The sequence below is a fragment of the Hypanus sabinus genome, chromosome 1 (assembly GCF_030144855.1).
Source record: "Hypanus sabinus isolate sHypSab1 chromosome 1, sHypSab1.hap1, whole genome shotgun sequence".
Classification (NCBI taxonomy): Eukaryota; Metazoa; Chordata; class Chondrichthyes; order Myliobatiformes; family Dasyatidae; genus Hypanus; species Hypanus sabinus.
Genome location: NC_082706.1, coordinates 109,153,866 through 109,175,391, shown reverse-complemented (window position 1 = coordinate 109,175,391; position 21,526 = coordinate 109,153,866). Strand labels below are relative to the sequence as shown.

Genomic DNA, 21,526 nt, shown 5'->3' with positions numbered 1-21,526 from the left:
TCATGAAGGGAACACTCGACCGTCTTCACAGAGAAGTGGACAAAAGGTTCGCTCGTTTGCACGACACTGACACCAAGTTTGGGTTCCTTCTCGATGTCGAGGGACTGTGTTACGGTGCCAATAGTAATGACCTAAAGAAGAAGTGCAAAAATTTGGGGGAATTGTACAGCTCTGATGTTGATCAACATCAGCTATATGAAGACATTTTGGATTGCAGAATGTCGCTATCAAGGCAGGTCAACATGAAAATATCAAGACCTGAAGAGCTTCTTGAATTTATTGTTCAGTATGGAGATGAGAGCATCTACCCCAAACTTCTCATTGCTATTCAAATAATGCTAACCATTGCAGTTTCCATCGCCAGCTGTGAGAGATCATTCAGCAAATTAAAACTAATACTTCCGTATTTGAGAGCCTCCATGGGTCAAGGCAGACTCTGTGACCCTGCTCTGCTGAGTGTAAAAAGAGAAGAAACTGAAAAAACTGACTTAGATCACATCATAGACCAATTTGCATCAGTGAAATCAAGGAAGGTGCAGTTATAATTTTCATGTAGTTTCATAATTTGTTAATTAAAAGATTAATAGCTTGCCATAGGCGCTATTTTCCGTAGATACGCTCCCTGTCCATGGCTAGATCTTCAGTTTGGAGGAAGTGAGAGGAGCCAAAGGAGAAATTACTTAAGAAATAATTATTGAAATAATTCTGCTAGATGAAGGAGAGTGCTGGCAGAGGAGTTAGGTCTGGAATCCAAAAAAGCATAGAGCTTTGAGATCTTCCTGGTGGGGGATGAAGGTATATAGGGACTGGACATCCATGGTGAAAATAAGGTGATGGGGACCAGGGAACTTAAAATTATTGAAAAAAATCAGAGCAGTGTTTCCAACATCTGCATGCTCTCTTGTCTCCAGACTTGCTGGCTCACAGCTCCAGTAAATGGCTACTGTAAATCGTCCCTCAGGGGTAATTGATGGGAATGTGGGGAACATAGAACACAATTTTTTCTCCTTTTTCTTTTTCTTTTTCCTTTTTCTCCCCCTCAGAATTTTTACTTTTATTTCTGAATTCCTGCATCTTCAGTTTACTTTCGGTTTATATGCGTCATCGAGAAAAGTACAGCACAGCAACGGGCCCTTCGGCCCATCTATCCATCCATTTCCAACACCTGCCTCGCTCTCAGCAACAGCTCCTCCCTTTCAGGGTCCACGGCCTCCCGGCCTCTCCTCGCTGACCGCTTCCTGACCTGAACAGCCGCCGACAGAGAACGAAAATTACGAAATAAGCCTTCGAGGGCGGAGTGATTCTTTCTTCCTCTGATCACGGTTTGAATGACTTTGGCCGTCCTTGGGTTGCCGTAGCAACCGGCTGCCCTATCGACGTGACATCATCCCGTCGACCCCCCCACCCCCCCCTTCCACTTTCTCCTTGACGTGGCGCAGAGAGAGGAGGCGAGCTCGAGCGAGCGAGCGAGCGAAGCTCGGAGTTTTCCCCCTTGTCTTTTTAAACCAAGGTGAGGGCGAGCAGGCGATCGCCCGGGGCACGCTTGGCGCATTAAGCGGGAAGGGAAGCTCGCTGGCTTGCGAGAGGGAAGGGGGCAGAGGCCGGCGGGTTCAGTATTCGGTCGGGGAGAGAAAGGCCCGCGGTTCAGGTTCGGCGGGGCTGCGATCATCGGGCCGACAGGCTGCCATTACTTTTCCGGCGCCTGGGCTACCGAGCTCTCGGAGGACCGTGTCACGGTAGCTGCTTCGACGGATCGTCGGGTTTTCCGGCGAACAGTCAAATTTCGGGGGGGGGGGTGGAGGTTTGGCCGTCTTTTTCGGGTCGCGATTTGAGAGTCGCCATCTTGGGTTATTGGCTGGTTATGGGCTGGGGAGGGAGGCTGCCGCTTGTGAATGTGCTTCAGACGTACCACCTGTTTCAGTATTGAAAGATTTCTCTCCTCCTTACAATATGCAGTAATTATATTCACAACTGTTTCAATGCGAAGGAAAAGAAAAGGCCGTTCTTCGCTATTCGATACGATCGGGCCAATCTTGCATTTTAACGCCATCTTCGGCATTTCACTTGATGCTTATAATAGTTCAGAATTTTTTTTTTGTTTTGAATTTAATCCGTGACCCCACGATATTCGGGTAGAAAACTAGAAAAAATTACCGAGCGGTGAAGAAATTTCTCAGAATTGGCCTTCACCTTATTTTGACATTACTATCTCCGGAGTTCCCGATTCCTCGGCCAGTGGAGATATCTCCTCATGTCCACTCTGTTAAGTCCTCTAAATATTTTATTGTTTTGAACGAAATGAACTTTAATTTTTAAACTGTTAAGAATAATCGCCTGAGTCCATTTTCTGTCTGTAGGACAGACCAGCCATTCTAGGAATCAGTGTGGAAAATTTTCTCTTGCGTCAAGTATTTTTTTTTGGTAAGGAGAGTAAAATTGTAGCTCTTCTTACGGGTATGGTCTCAGCAAGGTCTCTTAAAATTGTAGTGAAGCATTTTTGTTTTTTCAATGAAATCATCTTGCATGAAAGGTGCCTGTTAACTATCAGTGACTTGTTTGGAAGGACGTTCAGGCCCCATTTGACCAGTATCCAACCTGTTGTCATTTTTGAGCTTTCAATGGATATCTTTGCATATTGCCATTTGAACACTATATGCAATGATGTTGTCTACTCATTCAGTTTTGACTCCTATGGGTCTTTGTCACTACCTGCATTCCTACCTTGTTGACTGTCCTTGGCAAACTTGAAGATGAGGAATTTTGAAGAGGAATAGATAGTGGACAGCCAGCGCCTCTTCCCCAGGGCACCACTGCTCAATACAAGAGGACATGGCTTTAAGGGTAAGGGGTGGGAAGTTCAAGGGGGATATTAGAGGAAGGTTTTTTTACTCAGGTTGATTGGTCTGTGGAATGCACTGCCTGAGTCAGTGGTGAAGGCAGATGCACTAGTGAAATTTAAGAGACTACTAGACAGGTATATGGAGGAATTTAAGGTGGGGGGGGTTATCTGGGAGGCAGTGTTTAAGGATTGGCACAACATTGTGGGCTGAAGGGCCTATACTGTGCTGTACTATTCTATGTTCTAGGTAATGTTTGGTTTCTTCAACCAAATTGCATGGTTGAGACCCAAGTATTGATCCCTATGGTACTCCATTAGTCACTGCTGTCAACCCAGGAAGCACCCATTTATTCCTTTTTTAAAATTTATTAATCAAAGAAACCGCAGCTAGTGTGAAAGCTTTGTAGTGGTTAACTTGTGTCTTCCTATTAAATAGCACTTTAGTGACATTGAAAAATGGATATAATTACATGATGTACATATTTTGAAATCTTTCCGCACTATAAGCCCTCTGAATTCTCCAATCTACAGATATTCTGCAACTATCACCCTTTTCTAGTGTGATTCCTTCCAAGTTATAGTTACATAACCAAATTTATCATAAAGTAATGGGACTAATATATAAAATTGTCATTGATTACACCATCCTCACTGAAAGAAAGATGTTACAGTGTATGTTCACCTGGACAGCTTCCATTATACATATAGTTGTTGAAGTTTAAATGAAGCATAGTCAGTCTTGTTATATGCTCCCCATGAACAGACTCTCCTATCCTAATTCATCTCACTTCACCTAGAGAAATTCATGCTCATTTGAAATATTTAAACCTTTAGATCAGTTACTCTTATTTGGTGGTGAGTTGCTGCTGTTCCCTTTGAAAATGATTTTTTATATTAGATTCCTAAAGTTGGGTTCTTCTCTCCCCCCCCCCCCCCCCCAATGAATATATTCGCTCAATAAAGTTCTTTGATAATTTTGTAAAACTGTATAATTGTTGTAGGGGAAATGATTCCAGTGTGTTTGGCCTATACTTCCTTAATAAGGAATCAAACTGTGGTTACAGTAATGACTACCACATCCTTATCACCAGGCTGCAAATAGTCCTTTATGCAACTTGGTTAAGGATGAAAATTAAAAGAATGAAAGTTTGTAAGAGCTGAATAATAAAAGACAGTAAACAAATTGCATGCAGGGAAAACTGCTTGCCCTTCAAGGTAGTGGAAATATAATTAGTCAAAACTATTTCCAGTATAGAACTCAGTATATACTGAAAGCAGAACTACAGTTCTATTAAAAAGCATTGGGCAGTGCGGCTTATCAGTTAGCCATTTGTGTCCATGTTGACTTGTTCAAGAGGTTGCTTAAGACCATAGACATAGCAATTCTGCAGATTCCTGAACATCTCACTGTTTTGTAAAATCCACAATAAGTACTGAAGTCAGTACTACATAGCTCATTACTTTTAAACATTAGTTACTGTATGTGGAGACCATGCAGTAGCTGTTTTGTACCTTTCAAGGTATTGTAGATCAACTGGCAATGTCACTTCCATAACTTTTTATGTTGATTGGCAAATAAATATTAGCTGGGATATTGGGAAAATCGGTAAGCAGACCTGCAATCTCTAGCAGGTCTATTTATGTCAACTTATTCAAAATTTTGATCATACTCTGTAGCATGTTCCTGAGCTCATCTTGCTGCAATATGCAAACCATTTGTGTATAGATTTGCTGAAAATATTAAAAAAACTACTGAAAACCCATGTTAAGATCAGTTGTACTACTGGTGTTGTCAAACTGTCAATGCTAAATTTTGGCTCATCTGCTGAGAAGGGGAAATTATAACTTGCAAATATCAGATTAATAGTGCATAGTTGGAAAGGACTTCTGATTTGACTGCTAGCTTATTTTGGATGCTCAAGTGCATCTCTCATAATAACAGATAATGAAATGGATACTTGAATGAAGGCTTTCAGGAGAAAAAGATAAGGAGTAAAGCATTTTTGGACATATAATCTGCTATTGGTGAGAGTTTTCAAACTAATTACAAATTCAGTCTTCCTTTCAGTTTCATTTGAAATAATGATTTGCAAACTAGAGCTGGTTCTCAGTCATCAGATCAGATGTAGAGTATTTGTAATTATTTTACCTAACCATTATATTGGAAGCCTCTTTATTATTTTAAAACAAGAGATGATGGAGTTGACATGCTGTTACTTCGCAGAGTAGATGGTTTCTTTCTGTATAGTTCAATGAAAAATGTATTATTTATATCTCTTGCTCTCCAATTCCCTGTTCTGTTGCCATTCTCCAATTCTTTTAAAGATGGGAACAGTTCAAGGATTTGCCAGTAAATCTGATTTGGTACTCTTCTTTCAAATAAACGCAAAATTAACTTGCACAATAAAGAGTAAAAAGGAATCAATTCAAGTTGAGTTTCTTCTCAAATTGTCCTTTGGACAATTTGATCAATTACACTGATCTAAACTTGTAATGCAGACTATTCACTACATCTTGTGGACTGGATTTTGAGAACTATTTCGCTGCTTCTGGGATGTATAGGACCAATCACAGCCTTCCATTGTCGCTATATTAAGTCATGAAATCATCAATTCATATTTTCCAATATATCCCATTTTGAGAATCAAACTACAGGTGCTGGAAATACAAAATTCAACCACTAAGTGCTAGAAACTTGAAGCAGATGAGGCTGAAGCCGGGAAGGGGTTAATGTTTCAGGTTTGAGACCCTCTATCAGAACAGATTCTAATGAAGGCTTTTTTTGATCAGAAATGTTAACTTTTCTTTTTTCAAAGATGTAGCATTTTTTGATCTTTATCAACTGGAGGATCAATACTAACGTAGGAAGTGTTTTCTTTCAAATGTAGATGTCTAGGTTGCTTTTAATTGTAGGCATGCATGATGGGGGAGATATTTTTGCCATGGGAATAAGCAAGTTGGGTTAGTGTGTCTAAATGGAATAAATGAGTGATAAAACCTTTGCAAATTATGTGTGTATCTCCCAATCTAATGTCTACTGCACTCTTGAAAATTAATTTCTCCTTAAGAGTAAAACTAGCATTTAGTAAAGCAAACTAAAGCAACGGTTGTTGGAAATACTTATGTCAGATAGCAGTTATTGTTTCACGTCAGTGAGTTTTCATTAGTAAGTTCATTAACTAGTTCTTTAAAGGTATTCACTGGCTTGCTGGTTATATCTGCTCTATGCAAATTTTGGCTCGGGAGATTACACTTAAATTTCAATAAGAAGATTTTGGCTATCACGTGAACAGTGTGCCACTGATATTTCTCTAAATGTGAGAAGATGTTACTTCCTATCTGACCATCCTAGAATCAGAATCAGATTTATTATCACTGACATATGCCATGACATTGTTTAGTGGCAACAATACAGAAGACTTAAAAAGTTCCCTCAAGTTACAATAAAAATAGTACAAAAGAGTGTAAGGTAGTGTTCATGGACTGTTTACAAATGTGATGGCAGAGAGGAAAAAACTGTTTCTAAAATGTTAAGTGCATGTCTTTAAGTCCCCTGTACCACATACTTGATGGTAGGAATGAGAGGGTTACAAAATTGAAGCAGGCCATGCAACACACACAAAATGCTGGAGAAATTCATCAGGCTAGGCAGCATCGATGGAAAAGAGTACAGTTGACATTTCAGGCCAAGACCCTTCAGCAGGACTGGAGGAAAAAGAGAGGTCATGTTGCTTCCCATGCCTGTTACGATTTTCTAAAGCACTTAGTCTAGTTTAAGTGAAGCTGTTCTTTATACACACTACTGTAAGTGAGGTTAGTTATTTGTTTTCAGAATAGTTTTGTGTACTTTATTTTTGAAATAATTTGGCCTGTTTTAAAAGCTTACATTGAATTTTACCTTAAAGCTGTCAGTGTTCATTGCCTCTCACTTGCTATAGTCTCATATTCCTAATAGATACTTTGATCTTTGGCATCAGTTTGATTAACCTATTTCATGCGGATTCTGGTTTTAATTGCGTAACTGTGGGCCAGGCAAACTGAACCAAGTACTGCCTGGTGTACACTATTTACTCATCTTGATCTGACCAGCTCTGATTTGCCAATCTGTTTCAGATTTATTGTGTATATTATTGCTATAATCAGTTAATACTTCAGAAATGAAGCATATTGCTGCTTTGTAGACACCAGGGCATTCAGCAAAATGTGTTTTGACAGGCTGATTTTAATAAAATGAAGTTGCACACAAGTTTCTTAGGCAATGCTAAAACCCAAAAAAACACATTGAGGTTTTAATCAGCTCTTTCTGAGATATCCACTGATCAATTTTGTTCATATCTCCAATCATCAGTGTAACTTCTGATTGGACTGAAGTTGCTAGATGTGGTAATATGCAAAGTAAATGACAACATCTTGCCTTTGAGCAAGACATTTTTTGCTGGTTTCTCTACCAAGCTGGAACCCTGTGACTCAAATTGGCTACTACTTTGATGATTAACACTGAGGGTGATTGCATGTTTGTGTGCCTGAAAATATTAGCGTAAGTATGATGAATTCCGGGGCAGATGGGATTGGCCAGCTGTGGTTGCCAACTCATCTAGAAGGACAATTCTGATCTCAAACCTCCACTGCTTTGCAACTATAACCACTCATGGGGAATGCTTTTGGGGGGGGGGGGGGGGGTAAACCCCATGGAAAATTCCAGAAGTGGAGTCCCTAAGTCAGTCTTACATTGAGTTCAACGCTGACTGGCAACACCTGCAATGCGCTGGTGCCAAACTATATCAATCTGTGCCATTCCTTTAGATTAACCAGCTGCGTAGAGAGGGGGAGCCAGCTGCTTGGGCAGCAGCTTGCTCTCTGTATCATACTGCGCTGGTTTGTGTATCCCATAGACAGCAGGATGGAACAATCCTGACCAATGGAGGTCCTCTATGATAAATACACCTCCAAGTGAGTTTGTTTAGCAGACAATTGGCTTTCAGATCTGAGAGCTTAGCAAGGTTTGTGGATGAGAATTATATTTAGTGTTAAGGAAACATGAACCAGTGTACCAGATCAAATGGTTAAATACAAATAAATTGCGCAATCTTTTGTAGTACAAGATAACACCCACATTAAGCTGATTTCTAGTTGGAAATAATGAAACTACTGAGCTATTAAACTTAATTCAAGTTATCTTCATTACTTCAGTTTGTAATATCTCTACTTGTAGTTTCCAAGACTATCCACCGTTACTGAGTGGCTAAATTACAAATGAAGTTTGGCTCACTATTTGTATACTTAAAGACTGATCACTAACAATGACCCATATTCTCTGAAGATGGTTTGTGCTTTTTTTTCAGTTAGGCTTCCTATCCGTTTGGCATTTGTGTTCTTCTGGTTCAACGGTTCAAAAGAGCAGGTATCACTGTTTATATTTTCTTCAAACTTTCTATTTCAATTTCCCTTGCATTGTTACTGTTCCTCAATTATCTTGGCTTCCTCTTCATGTTTAATTTCCTTTTATTCAGAAATTGTATTTTTTCAACTTTTTGTTTTTAAGTTATCTTTATTTTGTTTCCACTTGTTTGAAAATTTCTACATGCCAAAATGGACCTACTTTTCTGTACCATTGATTTGCTTATTACTAAATTTTGCCTTTCTTCTTGTATTGAGACTAATTAGTGTCTACTGATCATTTCCAATCTGTTAAACTAACTTACTATTTCTTAACCACAATAAATAATGGATTTTGTCTTAACCTAGCCTTTTTCAGGAGCATGAATGCCCCACTTGAAAATATTGTGATTTTGAAAAGTCAGTTATCTATAGAAACTGAAGTCTTTATTTTAGATACTATGTTGTACGGACACCATTTATTTTCCCAATTTTTGAGCCTTTATTGTATCTGAATTTATTTGTTTATACACTAATGGCATTTTGATTTATCTTTTATTGCTGCTTTGTTTTGGAACGTGGGCTCAGCTATAATACAGAAGTTTTTTTACTTTCTGTTCTGACGTTAAGACGCTTCTCCTTTTTTCAATAAGATTTAAGTATTGCCTTTTTCACACAATGAGAATGTGAATTCTTCTTCCTGCTTTAGCTGGGCAGTCATGCTGATGTTCCTAATCATAAGTCCCCTTGTCCTCACAACATCAAAACCTTTTTACAGCACCCTTAAAATTTTGGCATTCAGCTACTTCTGCAAAGGTCCATCTTCTGGTTGTATTGGTAATTCCAACAGAAACAGTAACTTATGGAATTCATGAATTAATTCATTAATGCTTAACACTGGGCTAGTGGCTATTGCTTGTATCTTGACACTCACCACAGGCACTGTTTCTTTAGTGTGGAACAGGCTCTTCCAATCCAACAAGCTATGCCACCCAGCAACCCCCCTATTTTACCCTAGCCTAGTGACAGGACAATTTACAATGACCAATTAACCTACTAACCAGTACATCTTTGGGCTTTGGAAAGAAACCAGAGGAAACCATGTGGTCACAGGGAGAATGTATAATAAACTCCTAAGAGATGGCACCAGAATTGAACTCCAAACTCTGACCGAAGCTGTAATAACTTCGAGCTAACTGCCATGCTACCATGGCACCTCTATTTTTTTTTTAACTCATTACACCGAAATTTGGAAAGAAGGGAGAGAGAAATCTGCAAAAACTTCCCTCCAGAGCTGCTTCAGTTGCTAAATATATAATTGTGGTACAAATGTCTGTGGTTACCTCCAGTTAACCAGTTTGCTTACAGGAGAAAATGTGTGTGCATTTACATTTTCTTTGAAGAATATAGAACTGACATTGAAGGAGATGGTGCTAGCAAACAATGTGACTAAAGGCAGTTCACAAGACTGCTTATTTTACTACTTTCAGATATGATTCTGTTACTGTTGGAACCTGTGATTTATTTAAATGGTGTGTTTTCAGGCCAGTTCAGCAATCTGGCACTTGGCAGTCTCCAAGGAAGTTCAATGAGATTTCAAGCATTGTGTGGCCTGGAGTCCATGATTGACTCCATATCTCGCTGATTAAAGCATCAAATAAGATTGAAATTAACAAGGACGAGAGTGGAAGGCAAGTGGATATTCAGCGCTGTCTACGTGCATTTGACTCCCCCTCCACCCCCACCCCACTTTTAATAAATATGAATTGTTTGGGCTGGTGTATAGGCCATTCACCTTGAAGATCTGGACTTCATTGATACATGTTTCAAATGACTCTCTTTATTTTGACTTTCTTGTGAAAATGAACAGTTTGAAAAGCTTCACATTAATTACTCAAATTTTGAAGACTCTTAAAATCACCTCATTTTCCTCGATGAAGATATATTAGTTATCATGAATGTGCATTACTACAAACTCAGACAAGCATTATAGGCCAACTTAAGTTTACTCTGCCTTTAGATTTACAGAAACAAAACCATGGGGAATATAGTGCAGTATTAAACCCACTCTTTACCATAATATTAGGCAAACATTTTGATATCAATGAATATTTTATGAGGACCCAAAGGATTTGTTCCACTGGTGACGTGGAAATCTATCCCATGGGCTTTTATATTGATGTATTGTGTTTCCACTAGATTGTCATTGAAGCATATAATATTTAGTATGTGAACTAAGAACACCTGTCAATGTAACTTAAGAATTTGTCTTTCTCAGCGTTATCATGGGAACTGGGTGAATTCCTCATGGCCATAGATCTGTTATTGTGATAACTTTTGGGCAAATACGTTCATGAAGTAAGATAGTAACTTGTATTTGTATACGTTTACCAAAGGAGGAGGTTGGATGGTAGCTCAGTGGTTGGCATAACGCTTTGCAGCACCAATGATTCCAGTTCAATCCCTACCACTGTCTTTAAGGAGTTTGTGCGTTCTCTACTTGACCACATGGTTTTTTTCTGGGTGCTCCATTTTTTATCCACATTCCAAAGATGTATAGGTTAGTGTTAGTAAGTTGTGGGTACATTATGTTGGTGCTGGAAACATAGCCACATTTGGAGGCTGCCCCCATCACCTCCTGGACTGTTGGTATTCAGTGTATATTTCAATGTACATGTAACAAATAAAGCTTTGTCACATTTTAAAGCATAAAAGCAGTGTTCCAAAGTAGTACTATATAGAGTACAAATATAGTACTCTACACTAAAGGGTGTAGTAGGATTGGTGTAAAAAAGCTTGCTGTGTTTTGAGAGGATATGCATTTGGTAGATTATTGAGTTTGGAGTGTAGCCAGCTGTAGTCACATCTGCCGGAATCAGGTAAAAAGTAGGATTTACAAAACACGTATATAATTTCATGAACTTATGTGTCTATGGTTGGAATCTGCAAATTTGTTGGAAGTTTGGGATGAGACCATTCAGATCACAAAAAGCTTTAAGGATGAGGCTAGATTTAAAGTTTTGGACAGGACCCAGTATAGATCGTAATGGAAAAAATGTGAAAAGTGAGCAATATTTGGTGCTGAGTTGCTGCGATTTTCTCAGTGAGCCCTATGGGGTCTAACCTTGCATATAGAAAGTCATCTCAGTTCAAACAATGCTGAAGGAAATGTTGGAAGTCACCATTGACCAGAAATTTGACCTGAATAGCCACTTAAATATTGTTTGCAAGAGCAAACAAGGAACTGAAACCTGAAAGTCACTCCACCATCTCTAAGGCATAAATTAAGTAAAAGAATACTCTGCTTTGTCCTGGTAAATGTAACTGCAACAATGCAATAGGAAGTTTAAATTCTAGCAGACTTGTGAGACTGCAGATGCTGGAAGAATCTGCATTGTCAGTAGAAGATTACTTTGGAAACTGACAAAACCATATCTCAAGCTATCGCTGCTGTGATTATGTTTTGAAATTTAAGTGTAAACAGTTTTTTTAAAGACTTGGTTTTGTTTAATTAATGAACTTTCTAGTTGTGGCTGTTTCTCCCTAATAACTTAAAGGCCTTTTTAAACTATCAGACCCGTGAAATCCAAATAGCAGAAATAAACAGCAAATAGAAAATGTAATCGGGGCTTGCGGCCATGATTAGAGCTCCGCTGGCGTTGTATTTGTGCACACATTTGAAATATATTCCTTGATCTGGTTCTTATTTCTGCTGACAGGCTGAAGTTGGTATCAGGTTAAACCCATCCCCAGCATACACTATAGGTAGTCCCTGAATAATACAGTTCATTAGTTGCGCTCTAGTAGCATTAGATTTATTGTCATAATGAATTATATTCAAGGTCCTTGTTCATTTACAGAAGTATAATTGTACTGGATCTAATTCAGAAAGGCAGATCTTGAGAGACCCATTATCAGCAGGATCTGCTTTAACTTGTCTTGGGTGACCCAGATCAAATTTCTGGAGGAACTACAATAGAGGGGCGGTCACGAGTTCTTTCGTCACATGTGCCCAAACAATAAAGCATGAAAATTAAACCTTTGGTGTCACCCTGCGTAGAGCTATCAACCAACATCTGAAAGGTGTCTCGGTGAAGTTAATTGGAATGTGGTGGGATTCAGGTACAGTGCATGTGCACTCAGTGGGCTGAAGGGCCTGTGTCCATATCATATGACAGATTGAATGTTCAAATGTAGCTGCATCCCACTGCATATGATGACTGGAGCAGATTTTTTTCTAATTTACGCTGAAAATAGTGCTGTTGCAAATGTTTTGTGCCATTAGTTGTTTTTCTGCATTTGGTGCCTGACATACTTTATTTTCTTTCAGATAAATAATTGTGTCCTTGGTGTGTCCAATCAAACACTGCAAATATGGGGGGGTTTCTTAGCACTATGTTGAAATCTCTGTTTGGAAGAAAAGAAATGCGTATTCTGATGGTGGGCCTGGATGCAGCTGGCAAGACGACCATTCTATACAAACTCAAACTGGGTGAAATTGTAACCACTATTCCCACCATAGGTAAGTGAGTTGTCAGAATTTAATACATGGAGACATGATATAATAGAGATGTTGTAACTTAAGTTGCATGTGGTGGACATTACAATTAAAAACTCAGTGCTCTAATTGTCCAGTTAATGCAGGATATGTAGAAAGCTTGATATTTACAGTATTTCCAGCATTTCGTGGTTTTATTTGAAGTATTATTTGTAAGAGTACCCCCTAGCCACCAATGAAGGAGAATGTTAGTAAGGAGCAGATATACAGGAAAATTGAAGGTGTGCAAAGGGCTTACTGATCATAGTGAGGGACTTCAACTATCCGTGTCCAGCAGAGAGGGAAAAGAGTTGATGAAGGATAGGAACATAGAGTAGTACATTACTGGGAAGGCAATTCATCTCACAATATTGTGCCCGTCTTGCCAATTTGTACTAAATAACCTCCTGTGTATCATCCATGTCACTCCATTCCCTTTGTATTCATGTGTTAACTTCAAAAAGCCTTAAATTCTACCAAAATGATTCTATTACAATCACTGGTAGCCTTTTGCATCAACCTACTACCCTCATATCGCTTTTAAATTCCACCCCCACCCTAACTTAGACAATTTGAGGGTGGTGGATGTCTAAAAAAGGTTAACAGTGATTGCAGTGGGATCAGTTTTATCTTTTGGTGTTTCATATTTCTACTCATGGTGGAGGGGCGGAAGATTTGGATATATACCCTATCTTTGGTTTTCGTTTAAAATTATAAAAGGCAATCAGGTCTCCTCTCAGCCACCAATACTCTAGGGAGAGCAGCTGAATTTGTCCCAACCTCTCCTTGTAGGTTAGACCTTTTCTGCACCCTCTCTATATCCTTCCTATAATGGGGCAAACCAGTACTCGAGTTGTGGTCTAAAGTTTTATATAGCTACAGCACAACTTCTTATAACTCCTACTAATGAAGGCAAGCACATGTGCCATTCAACTTTTTAATCCACTTGTGTAGCCACTTTAAATGAACTATAGACATAGACTATATGTCTCAATGACATATCCCTCTATGAAGAGCTCTATTATCTGTATACATTTTCTTTTCACTTCATCTTCTCAAGTGCAACAACTCACTTGCCCAGATTAAACTCCATCTACCACATCTCAGCCTGTATCTGTAACTGATCGATACATTTAGTCCTTTACACTGTCTACAGCTCCACTAATCTGCAAGAATGCAAACTTGATCCACCCAAATACATTTTCATCCAAATCATTGATACATGTAGTGGTCCCAGCACTGATTTTTGTGGAATGCCACCAGTACGCCCTCCAGCGAGGAAAGGCAACTTCCACCCGTACTGCCTTCTATTGGGCAATCTGGTTTGTGATCTAAATTTGCAATTCACCCTGGATCTGCATGCTTTTTTTTCTAAGTCAATCTATAATGGATTTTATCAAATGCCTCACTAGAGCCCACATAAGTAACATGCACTTGCTTATCCTCATGAAACTCCTTTGTCACCACCTCAAAACCATGCTTATTGTTTCTAAACAAGCTATGTCTTTCCAAATGTACATAAATCCTATCCCTCATATACTCACATGATATGAGGCTCACTGGTTAAGAATTATGTGGATTGTCCCCATTTTTGGCACAAAGGCACATTTGCTATTCTCTAGTCCTCTGGGACATCACTTTTTGTTAGTTTAGAAAGATCTGTCAAAACACCAGCAATCTCCTTGCCTGCTTTCAATATTCTCAGAGACTGAGGTACTGCATATGTGGTATCAGATGAAGATCCTCTCTCTTCATAATACGAAGATGAGATGGCTACGGATTTAATATAAAGGACATACAAAAAAGGCCACATGCTTAGTGTACAAGTCGTCCAAGCATTTGAGAGAAACCTGGGAGAAAATAGTGGAGGCTGAGGTTGGAATCTTGGATGAGCTTGGTTATTACAGAACAGACAGTATAAACTTAGCATTGGGAGAAATACCAAAACCAAATATAAGGGATGGAGTTTCATTAATTTGAGCAAACTTGAATTGATTAGAAAAGACCAGCATAATTTGATTAAAAAGTCAAATTGATAGTTTTTAGGGTTAATAAGAAAAACAGTCTGTGTGGTGTACATAGGCCTCATAATGTATTTTATCATGGCATTTATTTTGCTGGTTTACTGCTTTTCTTGGTATGAACTGATGTCTTGAGCTAGGATTTAGGGAGCACAACCTCCAAATTTACAAATGTCACAAAGGTTGGAGGAATGGTGAACTGAGAGAGTGATTTTTAAAAAAAATTCAAAGGATAGCTATGCTAGTGGAATGATGGCAAAATTAATTTGTATTTTGATTAGATAAATGAGAAAACACTTATGAAATGGTTACAAGAACACAGATCTGGGAGCATAGTTTGTCTTAATGGTGTAGTCGTCGTCATTATATACCATGTTGTATTACATAGGCAATCATGGTCTGATGACCATGCTTATTGGCCACCTTCTGGGCACTGTCTTTACGAGATGGGTGACCCCAGGCATTATTGATACTCTTCAGAGATCGTCTGCCCAGTGCCAGTGTTTGTATACCCAGCATTTGGTGATATGCACCAGATGCTCTTATGGCTTAATGTGACCCTGATCAGGGGCTAAGCAAGTGCTGTACCTTGCGCAATGGTGACCTGCAGGCTAGAGGATTTAATGTTCATTCCGCCACCCAACTGATGGCAGATTAAGTTGAGAAAATTGTTTAAGTGGAGGATACCAAATGCTGTTTTTTATGAATAGAGGTTAGGAATAAGGTTGTATTGGAAACGTTTTCATTGTTGAAGGAATTGGAGCTGTCAGCTAATCAAGATTGAATGTTAAAGGTATTGAATTGAAGGGCTGACGATGGTACATTCAACAGAGTTGTTATAAGCCTTTTTTATTTCTTAGGTTTCAATGTAGAAACAGTGGAATACAAAAGCATTAGCTTTACTGTATGGGATGTGGGTGGTCAAGACAAAATCCGTCCACTTTGGCGCCACTACTTCCAGAACACACAAGGTGAGTTCAGGTTGCTGTTTTTTTTTCTAAATATTCAACAAAAATACCTTTGTTCACTGGCTTTTCATTTGAGAGAAAATTTATCTAAGTAGATGAATTTAGACTTTGCATGCTTAAACAGCAGCTCTTTAGGATCCAGGATTATTTGCCTCCATTCTGGTTCTGAGGTGACCTCCCACCTTTGCTGTGATGCCAGAGGCTAAAGGGACAATGTTTTAGAATGTTGAATAATGTGCTTCTTCTGTCATTTACACTGGATTTCTATGTGCTTCCAAAGTTTGAACTGGCTATTTTGTACAGTCAACGACTAGAGATCCCGAGGAGTATTAGGAGTATTTTCATTTTTAAGGAGGCTGTGAGTACACCTTTTAATCTTCTGCCCACCTGATAGTCTGTTCCCATGGCGAAGCTCTGATATAGCAGACTCAATGGGCCACATAGCCTAATTATGTTCCCATGCCTCTTAAAATATTGTGTTTACTTTGAGAGTCTGGTGTCATGCAACTGAACATCACATGACAAATGAGGCTGGCTGAGTGTAATTATAGCTTCAGAGGGGTATTGGCCTGAGAGAGAATGTTGACATGTTTTTTCTTCTAGTAGATTGAAGGTTTCATGATGATCTAAATTTCAGAAGTGTATAGATTTGTAGGTTTCAATGCTAAAACCATGAGTTCTGCGAGGGATTTGAGTTTTTGACTTTCAATCAAACTTATACATAGACCATACTGGTAAACTCAAGGTTATAGTATATTTCATCATCACTATCTGTCTTCACTGAGGGACATGGGATGTGATGTTTTCCAGATTATCATTGTGAACCTTTGTTATAGGTTTTAAGGGGGTAGTTCGTATATGACCTCTACAGACTCTCATTTATTGCAGAGAACAAGTTTGGCTTAAAGCTTGGCTTCTGAATGTGCACAAAGATAATGATTGTACATGTACTGCAGTGGAACAGTTGAGTTTAGGGTGACTTTTATACTGGAGATGAAATGGGTTTTTTCCCCCATTAGTGCTGTAGATTAGTTTTATTTATTACAGTTGGGTTGAAACATTACCCAGATAGATTTGGGAGATAGAGAGCTGGTTTTAAATACATTGGGCCATCAGTCAGACCACCCATGTTTGACACTAGTCTTAAGATTAGCTTTATATAGTTAAGATGCTTGCATTCTATTGTGAAGTAAAAAGGTAGAAATAAAATTTTAGTGGGCAAAGTAGTGTTTTGCAAGATCAAAGGGTTTAGAAAACGGCTTGTACATTGGTGCTGCTCACTGCAGTTCAGGGACTGGCTCTTCAGCTACCAAGGAGGCATATGAGAGCAGGGAGACCCTTCCGTAATGGCCACCATTAAATTAGCACTGATGGTGCGGCTCCTAGGTTTCACACCAATATAGGTAAGTGTGGTAGCTAGCTTTTCCCTTGACTTGGTGACCTTGGGAGACTGACAAAGGCACCTGTCAAATGACTAGACCAGGGGTCGGCAACGTTTACCACTGAAAGAGCCAATATGGACCCATTTCCCACAGAAAAGAAAACACTAGGAGCCACAAAACCCGTTCGATATTTAAAATGAAATAACACTGCATACGTTTTTTTTTGCCTTTATGCTATGTATACACAAACTATAATGTGTTGCATTTATGAAATTGATGAACTCCTGCAGAGAAAACGAAATTACATTTCTGCATGCAACAAAAACATTTTGAACTCCGAAAAAAAGACGTTGGGTTGAAGGTTACTCCATAGTTAGCCTACCTTGGATCGAAGAATTAAAAGAAAGTGCGCACTGGCGGGTATCAGGCATTGGCAGTGGTGATGTATATTAATAGCGATAAAAAACAAGTTGTAGCGGTGTGCTACACGCAGCGCTAAAGTAAAGACACTGCAGTCAAAGGTAGCGTTATTCGAACTAAACAGCCTTGCTTTACAGCCTCCCTCAACCCGTCCCCGTGGGCGCGGATGCTCCAAAAGACACGTACTCACAAACCCCCGTAGGCTATCTCCCTTAGCCAGAACGGTGGCTAATTGTGAGCCAGTTCGGATGTGCCAGGAAATGGGGTCTCCACAAAGTTTTTAGATTGTACAAGATCACCATAATCTTCAAATTTCGAATTACATTTCAAAAACTAACAAACCACAGGGAGCCGCATCACAGAGATCAAAGAGCCGCATGTGGCTCCGGAGCCGCAGGTTGCCGACCTCAATGACTAGACCATCCAACTTTTTTCAGCTGGCTTAAAATATCCATTGGGCATCTGACTAAAGTCTACCGTTTTATTTTAAATTGGATTTGATACAAACTTTTACTGAACAAATGACTGCTTACTAGCTGAAGGACAAGTGAAGATGCAGACCGGGTGATATTTATACTTGCTCTCCTGTTTTTCAGGATGTTTTATAGCCTAGTATTTGTTAACATAGGTATTGATGATGAGTAATTAATTGAGAATGTTGAAGATTCAACTCAATTGGCCCTGATCAGTTTTAAGATGGGTACCAATATCTCTCTGGACCCCACACTGATCATTTACAATCTAAGGGCTTAGAATGTCCTTCATTAGCTCAAGCCTTATCTGAGCCATTGTTAAAAATAGTGCTTTCTGCACTTTTCTTCCCTCTACCCTGCAAAATACAGTCCCCTCTTCATACTGATTTCTCTACAGCATAAGCTACCTGTAATACAAGTTAGGGTTTTAGCAATCCTGGCTGGGTCACCTGGGAAAGAATGTCTGATGTTGGAAGACTCAGAACACCCGCTGACCCCAGGTTACATCACTGATGTGTCCCAGTGCATCCTACGATATATCTCAGCAGCATTATAAATGTCCCAGACCAGAGATTTGTTTCTTATTAATTAAATATTCATTGACATCAGATTTTGTCATTTGGGCACAGATCTCATAATGGCCCTTAATGGGATATTTATATTATGACAGCAGAAAAAGCTTGGGGTGGGGTGAGGAACTGTTTTCTTGTCACATCTTCTTGTTGCTGGGTTCCAGGTTTGATTTTTGTGGTTGACAGTAATGACAGGGAGAGAGTGAATGAAGCTAAGGAAGAATTGATGAGAATGCTTGCTGAAGATGAGCTTCGAGACGCTGTGTTGCTACTTTTTGCAAATAAACAGGTGAGCAAATAGCTGCAGTTATTACAAATAATGGAGAGTGGGGCTGAGAAAAGGTTAATCATGATTGAATATAGCTGAGCAAACAGGATGGTCCAAATGGCCTAATTTCTGGTTCTCTATTTTATGAACGTATAATTACAGTACTGGGTAGCATATGTGGACAAAAAGCCACCAACCTAATTAATTGGTAAATCATATCTGGAAACTGAAATGTAAATTTTATTATTCTGATTAGTTGGATATTAGTTTATTGGCATGAGCTGTATGAGTGCTTGTTTATCACATGTATTCTCTATTCAGTTTTGTCATTTTTTAAGTGAATGCTGTCTTCCATTTTAACTGTGGTGGTAGAAATGTTAGTTCAGGTATGCTCACATGATTCTTTCAAATGCATTTCCCCTATTGATCTTCATCAAATTTTATAGATGCATCACAGCTTGATAATGCAACTACTCTACTGAAAAAAAATGCATAGAATAGTGAATGCCATGTAGCCCATCATGCAAACCAACCTCCCCTTCATTAAGTTTGTCTATACTTTCTGCTGATTGAAAAGCTGCTAACAAAATCAAGGAACCTTTCTGCCCTGAATACTCTCTCCTCTCCCATCAGGAGCAAGAACCACTAAACTTAAAGACAGCTTCTATCCCACTGTTATCAAACTCTTGGGTGGACCTCTTGTACACTGAAGATTAACTTGTGATTTCCCAATCTACCTGCAATAAACTTTGTCTGTAATTGTAACACGATTTTGCATTTTTTTACTACCTTGATGTAATTACGTATGGTATAATCTGTCTTGATATCACGTAAATCAAATTTTCAGTACTTGTGACAATAATAATTAGCATTACTAAAGATGTCTCAGTGATATTGATCAGCCTAGAACTAAATGTGATGCTGTTTCCAATTGTTCTTCTGTTCTCAGGATCTGCCTAATGCGATGAATGCTGCAGAGATCACTGATAAGTTGGGTCTGCATGCACTCCGCCAGAGGACCTGGTTTATCCAGGCAACCTGTGCAACCAGTGGCGATGGTTTATATGAAGGACTGGAATGGTTGTCCCAGCAGCTTAAAAGTAACAAATAATTCCTTTCTTCCTTCCTACCCACCACTCTTCCTCCCTTTATTTCTGCTTCATTATGTCGTATGGCAACTGCTACTTTGTGGTATTGGGTGCCAGGAACCTGCTTCATTATATCTGATCACTAGAACTATAAATAACACCATACTGTATGGGTGAGAAGTACAGACTTGAAAGCAAATGTGGTTTCTTATTTAAAATGTGTATATATTGTCCCTTTTTGTAACGAGGCAGTTTCCTGCTACTCCTATGCAATATTTACCCCATGATTGTTCTGTTTCCTTTAAGGTTCATATTGACATGTAAGAATTTAGTGTAGAAAGGGGACAAACTGAGCTTGGAATTGGGAGTTGAATGCACTCCCAACAGTACAATGTACAAAGTCTCCTAAGAGATTTGCTTTACAAGCTCTTAAATGGGGCTTTCCTGCAGTTTGGGGCATGGCTTTTGATGGAGGGAGGGAACTTGCATCTGACCTTTATTGATTTTTCTGCTCGTCTTCCCTCATTGCCCAAAGCTGGAATTTCAGCAGTGAAGGATTGCTTGTATTTTTGGTTTTAAAACTGCCAACACACTTCAATGATTTCTGGGTTCAGATTCTCTTGCACTTCTGTGAGTTGGTCTCAATTTAAAGCTTATTTGAACATCCCTTTCCTAGACCTATGGAGGCTGGAATTGAAGTTCAGAATAAAAAGACTTGTAACCTACTTTATCTGCCTTTTTGAATAATTTAAAGTCAAACTCAGTGGCTTGATTTAATCACTCAGATCGATTTTCAATTAATTTTAGTGAAAAGCTGAAGGTTTCATCATCTGGGGACCACAACTTCAAAAAACATGAATTGCATTGGGGAAGAGATGATTAGCAAACACAGCAAATTTTGAGTGGTTACCTGAAGTGCCAGGAATTTTGCCTGTTCAATTCCTGACTTTTCCTTTGTGGCTTACCCCCTACCAACGTGGTAAACTGATCACAGCATGCAGGCACTGTTGGGTCAGATGGAAAGGTTTTTTTTTTGGGTTTTGTTAGCTTGTCCCATGGCTGATGTAGCAAGTATCAATGTAATTGAATGCACCTAAGCCCCTAACCTCCTTTGCTTTTCCCAATGTGTGGAAACTACATGTGCGAGTCATTCCATTTTAGGTATTGCGCAAGACATTGTATTGCCATCAATTCCATTTCCCTTCTCTCCCATACCATTCTCCAAACCTGCAGAACTCATCTGATTATAAATACTGTAAGGCCTTGATTTGCCAGTGTTTAAAGCTTTTAAAACCAGCTGAGAAACTGGATAGTAAATACTTGAGTCTGATCAGGTTGAGTTATTGATGTGAAGTTGATCCTTTCATTACACTACTAATCAGATGTTTTGTATACATTTCAACTTTCATTTTGACAAAAGCACTGTAATTAAAGCTACTGTTAGAATAAAATCTAAGATTAAGAACTTGATTCCTGCACTTGTTGCAATTTTTAATGCATATGACTGTGGTAGAGAAATTTTCTTGTACTGCATAAAACATTCTAGAACTTTTATTAACCTCCATTACCCCAGAGTTTAATG

At 39.0% G+C, this 21,526-nt stretch overlaps 1 protein-coding gene across 5 annotated transcripts; it reads left to right on the top strand.

The window, feature by feature from the left end:
* Window positions 1-1,374: 1,374 nt before the first annotated feature.
* Window positions 1,375-21,414, top strand: arf1 (ADP-ribosylation factor 1). 5 transcript variants are annotated; one of them, XM_059974225.1, is made up of 7 exons: window positions 1,376-1,510; window positions 8,182-8,240; window positions 9,760-9,906; window positions 12,546-12,737; window positions 15,634-15,744; window positions 18,753-18,877; window positions 19,806-21,414. In XM_059974225.1, the coding sequence occupies exons 4-7, from the start codon at window positions 12,590-12,592 to the stop codon at window positions 19,965-19,967; spliced, it is 546 nt and encodes a 181-aa protein (XP_059830208.1). In that variant the 5' UTR covers window positions 1,376-1,510; window positions 8,182-8,240; window positions 9,760-9,906; window positions 12,546-12,589; the 3' UTR covers window positions 19,968-21,414. The 5 variants fall into 5 exon arrangements, with proteins under 5 accessions (XP_059830216.1, XP_059830208.1, XP_059830200.1 ...); XM_059974236.1 differs by having other exon boundaries at window positions 1,492-1,510; window positions 8,186-8,240; XM_059974217.1 differs by lacking the exon at window positions 9,760-9,906.
* The last annotated feature ends 112 nt before the right edge of the window (window positions 21,415-21,526 follow it).